The sequence below is a fragment of the Myiozetetes cayanensis genome, unplaced genomic scaffold (genome assembly GCF_022539395.1).
Source record: "Myiozetetes cayanensis isolate MyiCay16 unplaced genomic scaffold, myiCay2020 scf68, whole genome shotgun sequence".
Taxonomy (NCBI): domain Eukaryota; kingdom Metazoa; phylum Chordata; class Aves; order Passeriformes; family Tyrannidae; genus Myiozetetes; species Myiozetetes cayanensis.
This window is the reverse complement of record NW_026087942.1, coordinates 88,446-107,026: the sequence shown is the minus strand read 5'-3', so window position 1 is coordinate 107,026 and position 18,581 is coordinate 88,446. Positions and strand designations below refer to the sequence as shown.

The 18,581-nt window shown below is 62.6% G+C and overlaps 2 protein-coding genes across 2 annotated transcripts in view; one reads left to right on the top strand and one right to left on the bottom strand.

The window, feature by feature from the left end:
* The window catches only part of LOC126651578 (uncharacterized), a gene marked incomplete at its 3' end in the record, with an annotated part of 149,721 nt that overhangs the window by 91,455 nt on the left and 39,685 nt on the right, over positions 1-18,581 (bottom strand). The window lies entirely within an intron of this gene.
* Positions 447-18,581, top strand: part of BOP1 (BOP1 ribosomal biogenesis factor) — an 87,554-nt gene continuing 69,419 nt past the window's right edge. Inside the window, 3 exon segments of the mRNA XM_050337534.1 lie at positions 447-545; positions 4,484-4,663; positions 8,991-9,101. Coding sequence (XP_050193491.1) covers positions 537-545; positions 4,484-4,663; positions 8,991-9,101 — 300 coding nt within the window. The 5' untranslated portion in view covers positions 447-536.

Here is an 18,581-nt window from a genome sequence, read left to right as displayed (position 1 = left end):
TGCCCCACACGGCCACGCCCCTACCCGTGTTTGGCAGCGCCTGGGCGTGGCTGTGTGAAAGCCACGCCCACTGCTCAGAACCGACAGCGTATGGGCGTGTCCCTACGAAGGACACGCCCCCTCCCGATCCGGACCACGCCCCTCTCCCGCTGGCATCCCCGCCCCAGCGTGGCTCCCGCCGCGCGCATGCGCAGAACCCCTCAGCTGACGCATCAAACCACGCCCCTTTCCCAATCCCGGGCGGGGTTTCCTCTCGGCCACGCCCCCTTCCCGCCTCGCGCACGCGCAGTGCGGGCGGTGAAGCCGGGCGCGCGCATGCGCAGTGCCCTCCGTCCCCTCCGTGTCCCCCCTCCCGTGTCCCCTTCCCCCACGCCCCCATTTATTGTGTCCCCCTTTATTACCCGCTCCCCGCGACCCCAAATCCCCCAGCCCCGCTGTGCGGGGGCTCCGAGGGGCGGAAGCGGCGCGCGGGGAGGGGCGTGTCGCAGCCTTCCGTGACCCTGTGCACGTGGTTGGGCGCACGCGGGGCCCACGGCATGGAGCAGGTCCGGGGGCTCGGGGGGGCTGTTACCATGGGAACGGCCAGGCATGCGGGCACGGATCGGGGGCACACAGGAATGGGGGGACACACAGGAATGGGGGGACACACAGGGAATGGGGGACACACGGGAATGGGGGGACACACGGGAATGGGGGGACACACGGGAATGGGGGGACACACGGGAATGGGGGGACACGGGAATGAGGGGACACACGGGAATGAGGGGACACACGGGAATGGGGGGGACACGGGAATGGGGGACACACGGGAATGGGGGACACACGGGAATGGGGGACACACGGGAATGGGGGACACACGGGAATGGGGGGACACACGGGAATGGGGACACACGGGAATGGGGGACACACGGGAATGGGGGACACACGGGAATGGGGGGACACACGGGAATGGGGGGACACGGGAATGGGGGACACACGGGAATGGGGGACACGGGAATGGGGGGACACACGGGAATGGGGGACACACGGGAATGGGGGGACACGGGAATGGGGGACACACGGGAATGGGGGGACACGGGAATGGGGGACACACGGGAATGGGGGACACGGGAATGGGGGGACACGGGAATGGGGGACACGGGAATGGGGGGACACAGGGAATGGGGGGACACACGGGAATGGGGGGACACACGGGAATGGGGGGACACACGGGAATGGGGGGACACACGGGAATGGGGGGACACACGGGAATGGGGGACACACGGAATGGGGGGACACGGGAATGGGGGGACACACGGGAATGGGGGGACACGGGAATGGGGGGACACACGGGAATGGGGGACACACGGGAATGGGGGACACACGGGAATGGGGGACACACGGGAATGGGGGACACACGGGAATGGGGGGACACGGGAATGGGGAGACACGGGAATGGGGGACACGGGAATGGGGGGACACACGGGAATGGGGGACACAGGAATGGGGGACACGGGAATGGGGGACACACGGGAATGGGGGGACACGGGAATGGGGGGACACGGGAATGGGGGGGACACGGGAATGGGGGGACACACGGGAATGGGGACACGGGAATGGGGGACACGGGAATGGGGGGACACACGGGAATGGGGGACACAGGAATGGGGGACACACGGGAATGGGGGGACACACGGAATGGGGACACGGGAATGGGGACACACGGGAATGGGGGACACACGGGAATGGGGGACACGGGAATGGGGGGACACGGGAATGGGGGACACGGAATGGGGGACACGGGAATGGGGGGGACACACGGGAATGGGGGACACACGGGAATGGGGGGACACACGGGAATGGGGGACACACGGGAATGGGGGGACACACGGGAATGGGGGGACACACGGGAATGGGGGACACACGGGAATCGGGGGACACACGGGAATGGGGGACACGGGAATGGGGACACACGGGAATGGGGGGACACACGGGAATGGGGGGACACACGGGAATGGGGGGACACACGGGAATGGGGGGGACACACGGGAATGGGGGGGACACACGGGAATGGGGGGACACGGGAATGGGGGGGACACGGGAATGGGGGGACACGGGAATGGGGGACACGGGAATGGGGGGACACGGGAATGGGGGACACGGGATCGGGGGACACGGAATGGGGGGACACGGGAATGGGGGGACACACGGGAATGGGGGACACACGGGAATGGGGGGACACGGGAATGGGGGACACACGGGAATGGGGGGGACACGGGAATGGGGGACACGGGAATGGGGGGACACACGGGAATGGGGGGCACACGGGAATGGGGACACACGGAATGGGGACACGGGAATGGGGACACACGGGAATGGGGGGACACGGGAATGGGGGGACACGGGAATGGGGACACACGGGAATGGGGGGACACAGGAATGGGGACACGGGAATGGGGGACACGGGAATGGGGGGGACACACGGGAATGGGGGACACGGGAATGGGGGGACACGGGAATGGGGGGACACGGAATGGGGGACACACGGGATCGGGGGGGACACACGGGAATGGGGGACACGGGAATGGGGGACACACGGGAATGGGGGGACACACGGGAATGGGGGGCACACGGGAATGGGGGACACGGGAATGGGGGACACAGGAATGGGGGACACACGGGAATGGGGGGGACACACGGGAATGGGGGACACGGGAATGGGGGGGACACAGGGAATGGGGGGACACAGGAATGGGGGGACACGGGAATGGGGGGACACACGGGAATGGGGGACACACGGGAACGAGGGGGACACGGGAATGGGGGACCACGGGAATGGGGGACACACGGGAATGGGGACACACGGGAATGGGAGGGGGACACGGGAATGGGGAGGACACGAGAATGGGGAGAGGGACACGGGAGCGCGGGGGAACTCGGGAATGGGAGGTGACACGGGAACGGGGGGACACACGTGACATGGGGGTCACAGGGGGGACACGGGATCGGGGGACACACGGGAATGGGGGACACGGGAATGGGGGACACACGGGAATGGGGAGGGGGACACACGGGAATGGGGGACACGGGAATGGGGGGACACGGGAATGGGGGACCACGGGAATGGGGGGACACGGGAATGGGGGGACACACGGGAATGTGGGGGGACACGGGAATGGGGGGACACACGGGAATGGGGGGACACAGGAATGGGGGACACGGGAATGGGGACACGGGAATGTGGGGGACACGGGAATGGGGGACACGGGAATGGGGGGATACGAGAATGGGGGAGACACGGGAATGGGGGTCCCAGGAGCGGGGGAACACGGAATGGTCGATCCCAATCCCATTGGGATTCCCAATCGGGACCCTGGGGGTGGGGGCCTGACCTCTGGGGGACCCTCAGAGATGGGGGTTCAGACCAGTCCCAGTAAAGGGTCCTGGCAAGGGGGTGGGGGTCAGACCTGGTCCCACCCCCATGAGTGGGGGTCTGCACCGTGACGGGGGGTCTCCACCGTGACTGGGGGTCTCCACCGTGACTGGGGGGTTCCCACCGTGACTGGGGGGTCTCCACCGTGACTGGGGGGCCCCACCGTGACTGGGGGTCCCACTATGACTGGGGGTTCCCACCGTGACTGGGGGTTCCCACCGTGACTGGGGATCTCCACCGTGACTGGGGGTCCCACTATGACTGGGGGGTTCCCACCGTGACTGGGGGTCCCACTATGACTGGGGGTTCCCACACGTGACTGGGGGTCTCCACCGTGATTAGGGGGGTCTCCACTGTGACTGGGGGGTTCCCACTGTGACTGAGGGGTCTCCACCGTGACTGGGAGGTCAGACCAGTCCCACCCATGACTGGGGGTCTCCACCGTGACTGGGGGTTCCCACTGTGACTGGGGGGTTCCACCGTGACTGGGGTTCCCACCGTGACTGGGGGTCTCCACCGTGACTGGGGGTCTCCATCGTGACTGGGGGTCTCCACCGTGACTGGGGGTCTCCACTGTGACTGGGGGGGTCCCCACTGTGACTGGGGGGGTCCCCACTGTGACTGGGGGGGTCCCTACCGTGACTGGGGGGGTTCCCACCGTGACTGGGGGGGTCTCCACTGTGACTGGGGGTCTCCACTGTGACTGGGGGTTCCCACTGTGACTGGGGGGTTCCCACTGTGACTGGGGGGGTTCCCACTGTGACTGGGGGGGTTTCCACTGTGACTGGGGGGTCCCCACTGTGACTGGGGGGGTTCCCACCGTGACTGGGGGGTCCCCACTGTGACTGGGGGGGTTCTCCACCTTGACTGGGGGGTCTCCACCGTGACTGGGGGGTCTCCACTGTGACTGGGGGGGTCTCCCTGTGACTGGGGGGTTCCCACCGTGACTGGGGGGGTCTCCACTGTGACTGGGGGGTTCCCACCGTGACTGGGGGGGTCTCCACCGTGACTGGGGGGTCCCACCGTGACTGGGGGTCCTCACCGTGACCCCCCCACCCTGTTCCCTGGCAGATGAGCCCCCCCGAGGTGAGTGAGGACCCCACAGACAGCGAGGAGAGCGAGGAGAGCGTCTACTCCGGGCTGGAGGACTCGGGCAGCGACAGCAGCGACCCCCAGGAGGAGGAGGAGGAGGAGGAGGAAGAAGATGAAGAAGATGAAGACTCTGGCAGTGATTCCCCCCCCAAAACACAAGTAAGGGCTCTGTCACCCTCTCCTCCTCCTCTGGGACCCCCCAAAAAATCACAGGCAGGGAGAATCCAGGTGCTGATTCCAGCCCTGCTCCTGGGGAGGAGGAGGAGGAGGGGGTGTGAGGAGGGGTCTGTGCCTGGGGTTGGTGCCCCCCACCCCCCCAGGTTGGGAATTGTGGAGGAAAAGCCAAATCCAAACTTTCAGGGCCTAAAGGGGCTCCAGGAGAGCTGGAGAGGGATTTGGGATGAGGGCTGGAGGGACAGCACACAGGGAATGGCTGCCCAGGGTTAGGGGGGAGATTGGGAAGGGATTCCTGGCTGGGCTGGAATTCCCAGGGAAGCTGTGGCTGCCCCTGGATCCCTGGGAGTGTCCCAGGCCAGGCTGGATCCCCCTGGGATGGTGGGAGCTGTCCCTGCCCGTGGCAGGGGTGGCACTGGATCATCCTTGAGGTTCCTTCCACCGTGGAATTCCAGGATTCCACAGGACTGTGCAGTCAGGAACGTGATGAGCTTTTTTCGGGATAAGCAGGGAGATCCGGCTCTGTCTGGGCTGGGAATCTGGGAAGCTGGAGAGCTGGGAAGCTGGAAATCTGGGAAGCTGGAGAGCTGGGAAGCTGTTCCTTCAGCCTGAGCAGAGCCCAGGGAGCCAGTGCAGCTCGGCCCGTTCCCCCTCCTTTCCCCTTTCCCCCTTTAATTTGGGTTATTCCCATTCCCAGCTCCCTCTGAGCTGCCGGAATTCGGGGCAGAGAAGCCCCAGCTGGTCCGTGGGTTGGTTCCCCACTCCCCAGGGATTCCCAGGAGGGTCCTGAGCCCCCATTCCAGGCAGCAGCTGTGCCAGGGAGGGGCGGTTTTTGGGAGATTTGCAGGGATTTGGTGGATCCAGGCATTTCTTTTCTGCCCTCTGGTGGAACGAGCCCTTCCGAGCGGAGCCTCCCGGTGATTCCCGCTCTTCCCAGCGCTCTTCCCAGTTATTCCCAGCTCTTCCCAGCGCTGTTCCCAGTTATTCCCAGCTCTTCCCAGCGCTGGTCCTGCCCAGGGAGCCCAGGGGTCCAACCTGGCCCTGCCCTCCTGGCTGGGACCCCCAAACCCAGCCTGTGGTTCCCAGAGCTCCTCATCAGCTTCCAGCAGGAATTTTTTTTGTAGGGAAAAGTGGATTTAGCGCAGGAGTTGTGCTCAGGTGGGCTCTCTGCAGGTGCTCCAGTCAGGGATGTCCCACCTGAGCCCCGTCCTGCTTCTCCTGGAGAAGCTTTTGGGAAGGGTTTGGGATATTCCTCATCCCTGGGTGCCAGGTCTGCCGTGCCAGGGGGGAAAATCCAGTGGGAATCCCGCCCAGGGAGCCCGGGGGGTGCTGGGCTGAGGGGCTGAGCAGACTGGGAGCACACTGGGACAGACTGGGAGCACTGGGGAGGCTCTGACAGGCGCTGGATCCTCATCCTGGAGCAAGGGAGGGGAAGGGAAGGGGGGAACCAAGGGAAGGATGGAAACTCCAGCTCCGAAAGGAGAGCCAAAAGCCTGGAAAAAAACTTATCTCGCGACCTTACCCCCCACTTTTATTTTTTTTTTTATTTTTTTTTTTAATAAAGGCCTTTGTTTTTTGCAGAAATCCCATCCCCTTTGCCGGGGCCGGGATTTTCCAGGCCCGGGAGCCGCTCGGAGGCGGGCGGGGATCGCGGGGCGAGCGCCTTTCACGGCTCCCCCGGGGCCGGATCCGCCGCTGCTTTTCCGATTATCCCGCCCAGCCCCTCCTGAACCTCAGCCTGGCAGGGTCCTGCTGCCCCCTCCCCCTGCCCCTGCTCCCGGAATCTCTTTTCCAGGGAAGGAGCTGGGGCTGTCCGGGCACCCCCCAGGCCGGTTATCCCTGTCGGAGCATTCCTTCCCTTCCTTCCCCACTCAGGGATTCCGGGATTGTCCCCTCGGGGATCCCGGGATTGTCCCCTCAGGGATTGTCCCCTCAGGGTTCCCTTCATTCCCCCTCAGGGATCCCAGGATTGTCCCCTCAGGGATCCCTTCCTTCCCCCCTCAGGGATCCCGGCATTGTCCCCTCAGGGATCCCTCAGGGATTCCGGGATTGTCCCCTCAGGGATCCCTCAGGGATTCCGGGATTGTCCCCTCAGGGTTCCCTTCCTTCCCCCCTCAGGGATCCCGGGATTGTCCTCTCAGGGATCCTGGGATTGTCCCCTCGGGGAATCCGGGATTGTCTCCTCAGGGATCCCGGGATTGTCCCCCAGGATCCTCCTTCCCCTCAGGGAATCCTGGGATTGTCCCCTCAGGGATCCTGGGATTGTCCCTCAGGGATCCTGGATTGTCCTCAGGATCCCGGATTGTCCCCTCAGAGATCCCAGGATTGTCCCCTCAGGGAATCCTGGGATTGTCCCCTCAGGGATCCTGGTATTTTCCCTTCAGGGATCCTGGGATTGTCCCCTCAGGGATCCTGGGATTGTCCCCTCAGGAATCCTGGGATTGTCCCCTCAGGGATCCTGGGATTGTCCCCTCAGGGATCCTGGGATTGTCCCCTCAGAGATCCCAGGATTGTCCCCTCAGGGAATCCTGGGATTGTCCCCTCAGGGATCCCGGGATTGTCCCCTCAGGGATCCTGGTATTGTCCCCTCAGGGATCCTGGGATTGTCCCCTCAGGGATCCCGGGATTGTCCCGTCAGGGATCCCGGGATTGTCCCCTCAGGGATCCTGGGATTGTCCCCTCAGAGATCCCAGGATTGTCCCCTCAGGGATCTCGGATTGTCCCCTCAGGGATCCTGGGATTGTCCCCTCAGGGATCCTGGGATTGTCCCCTCAGGGATCTCAGGATTGTCCCCTCAGGGATCTCAGGATTGTCCCCTCAGGGATCCTGGGATTGTCCCCTCAGGGATCTCAGGATTGTCCCCTCAGGGATCCTGGTATTTCCCCCTCAGGGATCCCAGGATTGTCCCCTCAGGGATCCCGGAATTGTCCCCTTCACCATTTCCTGGCATGGAAAAAAAAAACACACCCTGGGATGATCCAAGTGCAGCATCCCGGGGATCCTGGTGGGAAATCTGGGCTGGAGGTGCCTGGCACGGGGGATGCTGGGGATGTTTCCATCCCCAGGGTGCTTGGAGAGGGACAGCCTGGATCCAAAGGTGCTTCCAGAGCCAGCAGTGCCTTTGGATTGGGCAGGGGGGGTCACTGGGGCCGAATCCGGTCCAGAACGCTTTGGTTGGTGGCTCTGGAGTCAGGGAATCTTGGAATGGGTTGGGATGGAAAGGACTTGAGGAACAATCGGTGCCACCCCTGCCATGGGCAGGGACAGCTCCCACCATGCCAGGGGGATCCAGCCTGGCCCGGGACACTCCCAGGGATCCAGGGGCAGCCACAGCTTCCCTGGGAATTCCAGCCCAGCCCCTCCCCACCCTCCCAGCCAGGAATCCCTTCCCAATATCCCACCTAACCCTGGGCAGCCATTCCCTGTGTGCTGTCCCCCCATCCCTCATCCCAAATCCCTCTCCAGCTCTCCTGGAGCCCCTTCAGACCCTGGAAGGTTCTCCAAGCTCTCCCTGGATCCTTTCCCTTCTCCAGGGGAACATTCCCAGCTCTCCCAGCCTGGCTCCAGAGGGGCTCCAGCCCTGGGATCATCCCCGTGTCCCCTCTGGATCCACTCCAGCAGCTCCAGGTCCCTCAGGAATGTTGGGATCCCAGAGCTGGAGGCAGCTCTGCAGGGGGTCTCCCCTTCCATCCCGTGGGATGGGATCAGGGGTGACAGGGATCACAGGGACAAGGCAGAGCCGGGAACATTCCCCCTCAGGAAGGGGGGCTCTTTCCCATGGGAGTGGAGCAGCCCCAGGATGGGATCCAGGGAGGTCAGGACCCCTCTGTCCTGGAGAAATCCCAGCCATCCTGGGGCCAAGCTGTGCTCCGAGCAGGGGGTTGGATTTGGGATCTCCAGAGCTCCTTTCCAGCTCTGCTTCCATGCCCTGAGTTCCTGTGGAGTCTGGAGCTGTGCTGGCTCCTCATCCCTGGCTGGAGTTCCTGTTCCCATCCCACCTGTCCCTGCAGGTTGGGGGATCCCTCCCTTTGCCTTTGTCTTTGCCTTTTCCTTTCCTTTCCTTTTTCCTTTTTCCTTTTTCCTTTTTCCTTTTTCCTTCCCTTCCCTTCCCTTTCCTTTCCCTGTCCTTTTCCCTTTCCTTTTCCTTTTCCTTTCCTTTCCTTTCCTTTCCCTTCCCTTCCCCTTCCCCTTCCCCTTCCCCTTCCATTTTCTTTCCCTTTCCCTTTCCCTTTCCCCTTCCCTTCCCTCGAGCTCCAGGGGTGTTGAATCCGTGGTGGGATCTCCCCAGCGGATTTTCCCCCTCGGTTTTCAGGCCCCGGGGACTCCCAGGAAGAGAAAACCCCCGGAGGAGGATCCAGCCCCGGAGGGGAAGGAGGAGCTGCCCCCCCAGGACGAGTACGAGGACGACAGCTCGGATGAGGAGGTGGGACCCGCTGGAATTCGGGGTGTTTGACGTGGGAATGAGATCCAAGTGGTGGGGTTTGTGTCCAGGGAAGGGGCTGGAGAACTCCTGGGGGAGCTGAGGGGCTCAGCCTGGAGAAAAGGGGGATCACGGGGGACCTTCTGGCTCTGCAACTCCATGGTTTTCCAGTCAGTAATTCCATGATTTCCTGGTCAGTACTTCCATGGTTTCCCAGTCAGTAATTCCGTGATTTCCCAGTCAGTAATTCCATGATTTCCCAGTCGTTAATTCCATGGTTTCCCAGTCAGTAATTCCGTGATTTCCCAGTCAGTAATTCCATGATTCCCCAGTCAGTAATTCCACGATTTCCCAGTCAGTAATTCCATGGTTTCCCAGTCAGTAATTCCACGGTTTCCCAGTCAGTAATTCCACGGTTTCCCAGTAAGTAATTCCATGATTTCCCAGTCAGTAATTCCATGATTTCCCAGTCAGTAATTCCATGATTCCCCCAGTAATTCTGTGATTTCCCAGTCAGTAATTCCATGGTTTCCCAGTCAGTAATTCCATGGTTTCCCAGTCAGTAATTCCATGATTTCCCGGTCAGTAATTCCATGGTTTCCCAGTCAGTAATTCCATGATTCCCCCAGTAATTCCATGATTTCCCGGTCAGTAATTCCATGATTTCCCAGTCAGTAATTCCATGATTCCCCCAGTAATTCCATGGTTTCCCGGTGTGAGCGGGAGGGCAGGGATGTCTCCGGCAGGGAATGGCTCCAGGGGAGGCTTTTCCAGGTGTTCAGGAGGTGTCTGTGGGGTCACCCCCCGTGCCCTGGGCCCTCCCAGGGAGCCTCTCCCGGGGGTCAGGGGTCGGAAAAAGCCTGGAAAGAGCCTGGAAAGAGACTGGAAAGGGAGCTGCCGGGAGGCCTGGGATGCCCCCGGGGCTCGGCAGTTCCAGACAGGCCTTTGCTGATGGCTGGGAAATCAATTAACAGCCCTGGCCCGGGCTGGGGGCTGTGGGGGCGTTTGGATCCCGCTCCCGCCGCTGGGAATTCGGGTCACCTGGAAGGGCACCGGGAAACCTCATCCCAGAGCGGGCCCAGGGCTGGGAGGGGGCTCCGAGGAGGGGGAATATTCGGGGCTGTCCCCTCCTCCTGCCCTGCCTGGGAAGGGACAGCACGGGGAAAGGGCTGGAGAGCCAGGGAATGCCGGGAATAACGGGAATGTGGCACCCGGGGCTCGGGGGGGAGCGATGGGAATGGAGGGAGCAGCGACCTGGAGAGCTCGGGGGCATCCTGGAAAATCCAGAGGGGCTGGGATGGCAGTGCCTGGTGTTTTTGGGGATGTCCTGTGGTTCCTGGACAATCCAGGGGGTCTGGGATGGCGTTCCTGGTGTTTTTGGGGATGTCCTGTTCCCAGGCAATCCAGAGGGGCTGGGATTGTGGTGTTTTTAGGGATGCCTTGTTCCTGGAAAATTCAGGGGGTCTGGGATTGTGGTGCCTGCTGTTTTTAGGGATGTCCTGTGGTTACTGGACGATCCAGGAGGTTCAGGATTGCAATTCCTGGTGTTTTTGGGGATGCCCTGTGGTTCCTGGACAATCCAGAGGGTCTGGGATTGTGGTGCCTGGCATTTTTAGGGATACCCTGAGGTTCCTGGACAATCCAGGGAGTCTGGGATTGTGGTGCCTGCTGTTTTTAGGGATGTCCTGGGGATCCTGGACGATCCAGGTGGTTCAGGATTGCCGTTCCTGGTGTTTTTGGGGATACCCTGAGGTTCCTGGATGATCCAGGTGTTCAGGATTGCTGTTCCTGGTGTTTTTAGGGATGTCCTGTGGTTACTGGACGATCCAGGAGGTTCAGGATTGCAATTCCTGGTGTTTTTAGGGATGCCCTGTTGTTCCTGGACAATCCAGGGGGTTCCTGGTGTTTTTGGGGATGCCCTGAGGATCCTGGACCATCCAGGGGGTTCCTGGTGTTTTTAGGGATGCCCTGTGGTTCCTGGACAATCCAGGGGGTTCCTGGTGTTTTTAGGGATGCCCTGTGGTTCCTGGACAATCCAGGGGGTTCAGGATTGCCATTCCTGGATGATCCAGGGGGTTCAGGATTGCCATTCCTGGTGTTTTTAGGGATGCCCTGAGGATCCTGGATGATCCAGGGGGTTCCTGGTGTTTTTAGGGATGCCCTGTGGTTCCTGGACAATCCAGGGGGTTCCTGGTGTTTTTAGGGATGCCCTGTGGTTCCTGGATGATCCAGGGGGTTCAGGATTGCCATTCCTGGATGATCCAGGGGGTTCAGGATTGCCATTCCTGGTGTTTTTAGGGATGCCCTGAGGTTCCTGGACAATCCAGGGGGTCAGGACTGTGGTGTTTTTAGAGATGCCCTGTGGTTCCTGGACAATCCAGGGGGTTCCTGGTGTTTTTAGGGATGCCCTGCTCCCCCTGCAGCCCCCGTGGCAGGAGCTGGCCCTTCCTGGGGGTGGGATCAGAGGCCCACCTGGGCTGAGCCGGAGCTGGCGGGTCTGGAATAGAGATTTGGGAAATATATGACTATAGAAAACGTACACTTGTGTAATGTCTCCAGCAAAAACCCCGGGCAGGGGGAGGGAAAAAAAAAAAACCACCAAACAACACAAAACCCCAAGCCTTTCATGCAGGAATTCCAAGGTCTCTCTCTCCCAGCTGGTCCTGCTGCAGGGCCCCGGTGGGGGGAGCTGATTCCGAACCTGTTGACATCAGAGCAGCTTCCAGTGGCTTTTTGTTCCTCGTTCCCCATTCCCAGCCCCCCTCCCTCCCTCCCTCCCTCCCTCCTCGTATTTATCTCTTCCCCCAGATCCCCGAGGAGGGTTCTGCTTCCTGCCCTTGGGATGTGGCACCAGGGGCTCTGTGCTGGGGTGGGGGGGACACGGCAGGGACAGCCTGGCCACGGCTGGGGCCGGGAAAACCCTGGGATTTGGGGTTATTTCGGGATTTCTTTGGCGCTGTTCGTTTGGGACCCGCCGAGGCCTCGTCCCAATTGACGGGGGGGGGGGGGTTGGGGCTCGTCCTGGTTAATCCATCTGCCAGGGACCTGTGGGGGCAGGTTTTGGGAACAACCTGTGGCTGTGGTGGTGGGGTGAAGCGGGAATTGTTCTTTCTGAGCAGTGTTTGCCTCAGCTGGGTGGAATTATCGAGGTTTTGGGGCTCGGCGTTGTTGGGACCCCGAGGGAACGGCTGGAGCTCTGGCAGGGCAGGCTCAGGGGGGGATATTTGGGAAAATCCCTCCTGGAAGGGGCTGCAGGGCTGGGATAACACCAGGACTCTGATCTCCCAGGGCAGTGGTTTGGAACAGGACCGTGGATTTGGGGTGGAACACCTGGAGGCAGGTGAGGGTGGAGGGGGCTGACTGACCCGTCTGTGACTGGCAGTGCCACCCCTGTGGATGTCCCAGCCCAGGGAAAGGCTGGGAAAGGCTCTGGGAAAGGCTCTTTGGTGTCCCTGTCCCCCTTGGCTCCGTCCCCGCAGGTGACACCGGTGGGTGCTGATCCGTCCGGGATCACCCTGTGGGATCACCTTGGGCACAGCTCCTGGTGATCCCAAATTCCCCTCGGTGATCCCACATTCCCCTCGGTGATCCCACATTCCCCTCGGCCTGGCTTCAAATTCCAGAGGCTTCCCACTGCCAGAGGGCAGGCTTAGGTGGGATATTGGGAAGGAATTCTCCGCTGGGAGGGTGGGGAGGGGCTGGGCTGGAATTCCCAGGGAAGCTGTGGCTGCCCCTGGATCCCTGGAAGCGTCCCAGACCAGGTTGGGATCACCTTGGGATAGCGGGAGGTGTCCCTGAACGAGATGATCCTTAACATCCTTCCCCACCCAAACCACTCTGGGACTCCAGGATTCCCTGGGGCATCCCTGGAAGTGTCCCAGGCCAGGTTGGGCAGGGATTTGGAGCAGCCTGGGGTCGTGGAAGGTGTCCCGTGGCAGGGGGGTGGAACAGGGTGATCTTTGGAGTTCCCTTCCCACCCAAACCAGCCTGGAATTCCCTCAACCATCCCCCGAGCCAGCAGGACCTGGAGAAGGGCTGTGGAGCTGCTGTGTCCCCCTGCGAGCTCGGCAGCTCTTTAATGCCGCTGCCCCCGAGCTCTGCACAGCCTGCAGCGCTCCCTGCTCCTGGAACATTCCCTGCTCCTGCAGCATTCCCTGCTCCTGGAACATTCCCTGCTCCTGGAACTCTCCCTGCTCCTGCAGCGCTCCCTGCTCCTGCAGCATTCCCTGCTCCTGGAGCGTTCCCTGCTCCTGCAGCGTTCCCTGCTCCTGCAGCATTCCCTGCTCCTGGAACTCTCCCTGCTCCTGCAGCGCTCCCTGCTCCTGGAACATTCCCTGCTCCTGGAGCATTCCCTGCTCCTGGAGCATTCCCTGCTCCTGCAGCGCTCCTGCTCTGCAGGCTCCCTGCTCTGGAACATTCCCTGCTCCTGCAGCATTCCCTGCTCCTGGAGCATTCCCTGCTCCTGCAGCGCTCCCTGCTCCTGGAGCATTCCCTGCTCCTGCAGCGCTCCCTGCTCCTGCAGCGTTCCCTGCTCCTGGAGCATTCCCTGCTCCTGCAGCATTCCCTGCTCCTGGAGCCTTCCCTGCTCCTGCAGCATTCCCTGCTCCTGAGCATCCCTGCTCCTGAGCATTCCCTGCTCCTGGAGCATTCCCTCCTGGAGCATTCCTGCTCTGGGCGTCCCTCATTCCCTGCTCCTGGAGCCTTCCCTGCTCCTGGAGTGTTCCCTGCTCCTGCAGCATTCCCTGCTCCTGGAGCATTCCCTGCTCCTGGAGCCTTCCCTGCTCCTGCAGCATTCCCTGCTCCTGCAGCATTCCCTGCTCCTGGAGCCTTCCCTGCTCCTGCAGCGCTCCCTGCTCCTGCAGCATTCCCTGCTCCTGGAGCATTCCCTGCTCCTGGAGCCTTCCCTGCTCCTGGAGCCTTCCCTGCTCCTGCAGCGCTCCCTGCTCCTGGAGCATTCCCTGCTCCTGGGCCTCCCGCGCTCTGGTGCCCTGCCCTGGAGCGCTCCCTGCTCCTGGAGCCTTCCCTGCTCCTGCAGCGCTCCCTGCTCCTGGAGCATTCCCTGCTCCTGGAGCGTTCCCTGCTCCTGGAGCATTCCCTGCTCCTGCAGCGGTCCCTGGTCCTGGAGCCTTCCCTGCTCCTGGAGCGTTCCCTGCTCCTGGAGCCTTCCCTGCTCCTGCACCTTTCCCTGCTCCTGGAGCCTTCCCTGCTCCTGCAGCGTTCCCTGCTCCTGCAGCGCTCCCTGCTCCTGCAGCATTCCCTGCTCCTGGAACATTCCCTACTCCTGGAGCATTCCCTGCTCCTGGAACATTCCCTGCTCCTGGAACTCTCCCTGCTCCTGCAGCGCTCCCTGCTCCTGGAACATTCCCTGCTCCTGGAGCATTCCCTGCTCCTGCAGCATTCCCTGCTCCTGGAGCATTCCCTGCTCCTGCGGCGGTCCCTGTTCCTGGAACATTCCCTGCTCCTGGAGCATTCCCTGCTCCTGCAGCATTCCCTGCTCCTGCAGCATTCCCTGCTCCTGCAGCATTCCCTGCTCCTGGAGCATTCCCTGCTCCTGGAACGCTCCCTGCTCCTGGAGCCTTCCCTGCTCCTGGAGCATTCCCTGCTCCTGGAACGCTCCCTGCTCCTGGAGCCTTCCCTGCTCCTGGAGCATTCCCTGCTCCTGGAGCCTTCCCTGCTCCTGGAGCCTTCCCTGCTTCTGCAGCATTCCCTGCTCCTGGAGCCTTCCCTGCTCCTGCAGCACTCCCTGCTCCTGGAGCGTTCCCTGCTCCTGGAGCGTTCCCTGCTCCTGGAGCATTCCCTGCTCCTGGAGCATTCCCTGCTCCTGGAGCGCTCCCTGCTCCTGGAGCCTTCCCTGCTCCTGGAACATTCCCTGCTCCTGGAGCATTCCCTGCTCCTGCAGCATTCCCTGCTCCTGCAGCATTCCCTGCTCCTGCAGCACTCCCTGCTCCTGGAGCGTTCCCTGCTCCTGGAGCCTTCCCTGCTCCTGGAGCGTTCCCTGCTCCTGCAGCATTCCCTGCTCCTGGAGCATTCCCTGCTCCTGCAGCATTCCCTGCTCCTGGAGCCTTCCCTGCTCCTGCAGCATTCCCTGCTCCTGGAGCCTTCCCTGCTCCCGCGGCGCTCCCGGCCCCGCTCCCGGCTCTTTGGCAGCCTCCGGAGCCGCGCTGGCCCCGCGCCCGCCGCGCAGAGACACAACAAAATAATCCCCGAATAATCCCCTTTCCTGGCGGCCCCCGGGGCGCCCGCGGGGTGGGAAGGTGGGAAGGGTGGGCTCGGAGCCCCGTGCCGGGCTCCGCTCCGGAGCATCCCGAGCATCCCGGCCCCTCGGGGCATCCCGGCCCCCCCGGAGCATCGCGGCCCCGGGATCGGGAGATGAATGGCCGCGGGCCTGGGCGGGAGGAAGCGGCCGGGGCTTTGTTTGGTGCCGTTTCCTCCCGCAATGACTATTCCATCTGGCCGGGGGCTGCCGGCCGGGGGGGAGCTGAGCGCGCTCGGCGGAGCCGCCGCCGTTCCAAGCCCACTTCCCTCCTCCGCGGCGCAGCTGAGCCGGCCGGGGGGGCCGGTGGAGCGGGATGAGGGAGCTCTTCTTTCAGTAGCTGATTAGCCAAGAGAGGGGAAAAGCTCTCCAGCAGAATGTGCTGCTGGCAGGGGCTCCGGGGGAGGATGGAGCGTGCGCTTCCCGCCGGCCCTGGCTCCGGAGCGCGCCCCGGGATCAGCCCCGGGATCAGCCCCGGGCCCCCCGCGCGTGCTCGGCCCGCTGATGGCTCCGGGGTGTCAAAGGAGGGGGGCTGGGGGCGCTGGGATTTGGGAAGTGCCCCTGGGACACGGCTCAGACACGGAGAGGGGGGATCCCACGGGTGCTCGGCCACCAGCGTGGCGGGATCAGCTCCGGTGGGGTGGGCAGGAGGTTCGTGCTCCTCGCTCCGCTCCTGGCCCCAAAACCTCCTGGATAACCCCAGGGCACAGCCTGGAGGGGTCCAGCCCCGTCCTGGTGCTCCACCACCATAGCCTGGCATCCCCCAGCTTCCCAGGAGAGCCGTTCCCAAATCGTTCCCAAATCATTCCCAAATCGTTTCCAGATCGTTCCAGCTGCTCAGGTGCTGCTGGATTTGACACCTTTTCCCTTTCCTGCCCTGTTTCTGTCGAGGGGGAGGTGCACCCACACATCCAGCTGCGGCTGTGCCCTTCCCGAAAGGAGCCTGTGCCCATTCTGGGAGCACCAAAAGCTGGTTTGTCCGTGGAGAAGGGAGCTGGGAAGGAGCTCCGGAGAGAGGTTGGAATCCAGGTGATGGTGTCACCCCCTCCCACGTCACCTGTGCTGCAGGATGAGGTGTGGGGGCAGCACGGGCTCTTCCTGCTCTCCCAAGGGATCAGAGACAAAGCTCTCGGGAAGCCCCTGGTGGAAGTGTCCGTGCAGGGCTCGGCAGCGGGAAGGAGCTGGGAATGGGGGGCAGGAGGGGCCTTCCAGCTGCAGGAATTCCCTGCTGAGCAGGGGCTGGGAGAGGAGAAGCAGCTCCTGAAGGTGGATAACGGGGGTCGTGGGTGCCCTGGGGGGGATCTGCGGATGGGGAGAGGTGGAAAGGCGAGAGAGGAGGCGAAGCGGGGGCTGAGAGGACACAACAACAGGATGTCCAAAGGGCAGGGAAGGGGGAGAGCAGGACAAGGTGGAAAGGTGTCGGATTTAATGCCGGAATGGCAGGACGGGGACGCGCTCCCCACGCAGCCGGATTGTCTTTCACCCCCTGGCCCGTGGATCCCCTGGCCGGGAGGTGCCGGCGGTGCCAGAGCCTTCCCGGAGCTGATGGGAATAACAAGAACATCTGGAGCTGCAGCCTCTGGAAATCCAGCCCGGGCTCTCCTGGGTCGAGCCTGCTCCTCGGGCTGTGCCCAGGGTGGCAGGAGCGCCTGGGAGAGGGGATGGGAACAACCAAAGGATGAGGAGTGAGGATCTGGGAGGAGGGAGGGATTGCCCCTCCAGGCAGGCCCACCGGGCTTTGGGCAGGTGCCACCACCAAAGGTCCCCCAGCCTTGGGAATTCCAGTGGATTTCCCAGTAAAAGGCTCCGGAGGGGCTGGTGCAGGTGGAGAGGCCCGAGCTCTGTGTCCTTCCCTGCTCCCAGGAAAGGGGGGGAGCTCTGGGAATGGGCCCTCTGGTGCCCTTTTGGTGCCTGGAGGCTCCTCGGGATCCCTGTGGGATTTTGGGCCCATCCAGAGAGGGGGAAGTGGCAGCGGGAGGGACTTGGGCACTTGCTCCGTTCCTGGGGTTCACAGCCAGAAGGGAAAGTTGGATCTGCCATCCCATGGAAGTGGGAAAACAGGGACCAGAAGGTGGGAGAACCAGGGCTGGAAGATGAGAGAACCAGGGCTGGGAAGTGGGAGAACCAGGGCTGGGAAGTGGGAGAATTGGGGCTGGGAAGTGGGAGAACCAGGGCTGGGAAGTGGGAGAATTGGGGCTGGGAAGTGGGAGAACCAGGGCTGGAAGGTGAGAGAACCAGGGCTGGGAAGTGGGAGAACCAGGGCTGGGAAGTGGGAGAACCAGGGCTGGGAAGGTGGAAGAACCAGGGCTGGGAAGGTGGGAGAAGCAGGGCTGGGAAGTGGGAGAATTGGAGCTGGGAAGTGGGAGAATTGGGGCTGGAAGGTGGGAGAACCAGGGCTGGGAAGGTGGGAGAACCAGGGCTGGGAGGTGGGAGAACCAAGGCTGGAAGGTGGGAGAATTGGGGCTGGGAAGTGGGAGAACCAGGGCTGGGAAGTGGGAGAATCAGGGCTGGGAAGGTGGGAGAACCAGGGCTGGAAGGTGGAAGAACCAGGGCTGGGAAGTGGGAGAATTGAGGCTGGAAAGGTGGAAGAACCAGGGCTGGGAAGTGGGAGAAGCAGGGCTGGGAAGTGGGAGAACCAGGGCTGGAAAGTGGAAGAACCAGGGCTGGGAAGTGGTAGGATTGTGGCTGGAAAGTGGGAGAACCAGGGCTGGGAAGTGGGAGAACCAGGGCTGGGAAGGTGGAAGAACCAGGGCTGGAAAGTGGGAGAACCAGGGCTGGGAAGTGGGAGAATTGGGACTGGAAAGGTGGAAGAACCAGGGCTGGGAAGGTGGAAGAACCAGGGCTGGGAAGTGGGAGAACCAGGGCTGGGAAGTGGGAGAACCAGGGCTGGAAAGTGGAAGAACCAGGGCTGGGAAGGTGGGAAACCTGAGCTTTGGGGTTTTGGGGTTTCTCACCCGAAAATGGCACTGGTGGGGCCGGCTCGTCCCTTCCCAGGCTGGCACGGGGGGGCTGGAAAGGAGCTGGATCCACCCCCCCCTTGGCACGGGACCCTCCCCACGGGCTGACCCGGCCCCCCCCCACTCCAGGGGTCCCCCCCTGTGTTGATCCCAGACTGGGGGGGAGCTCCAGGCCCAGGAGGGGAGCGGGGAAGGCACCACTGAAAGGATCCAAGGGTGGAAATCATCAAGTGCAATCACTGAGGGGGAAAAAAAAACCCAACAACCCAAAAA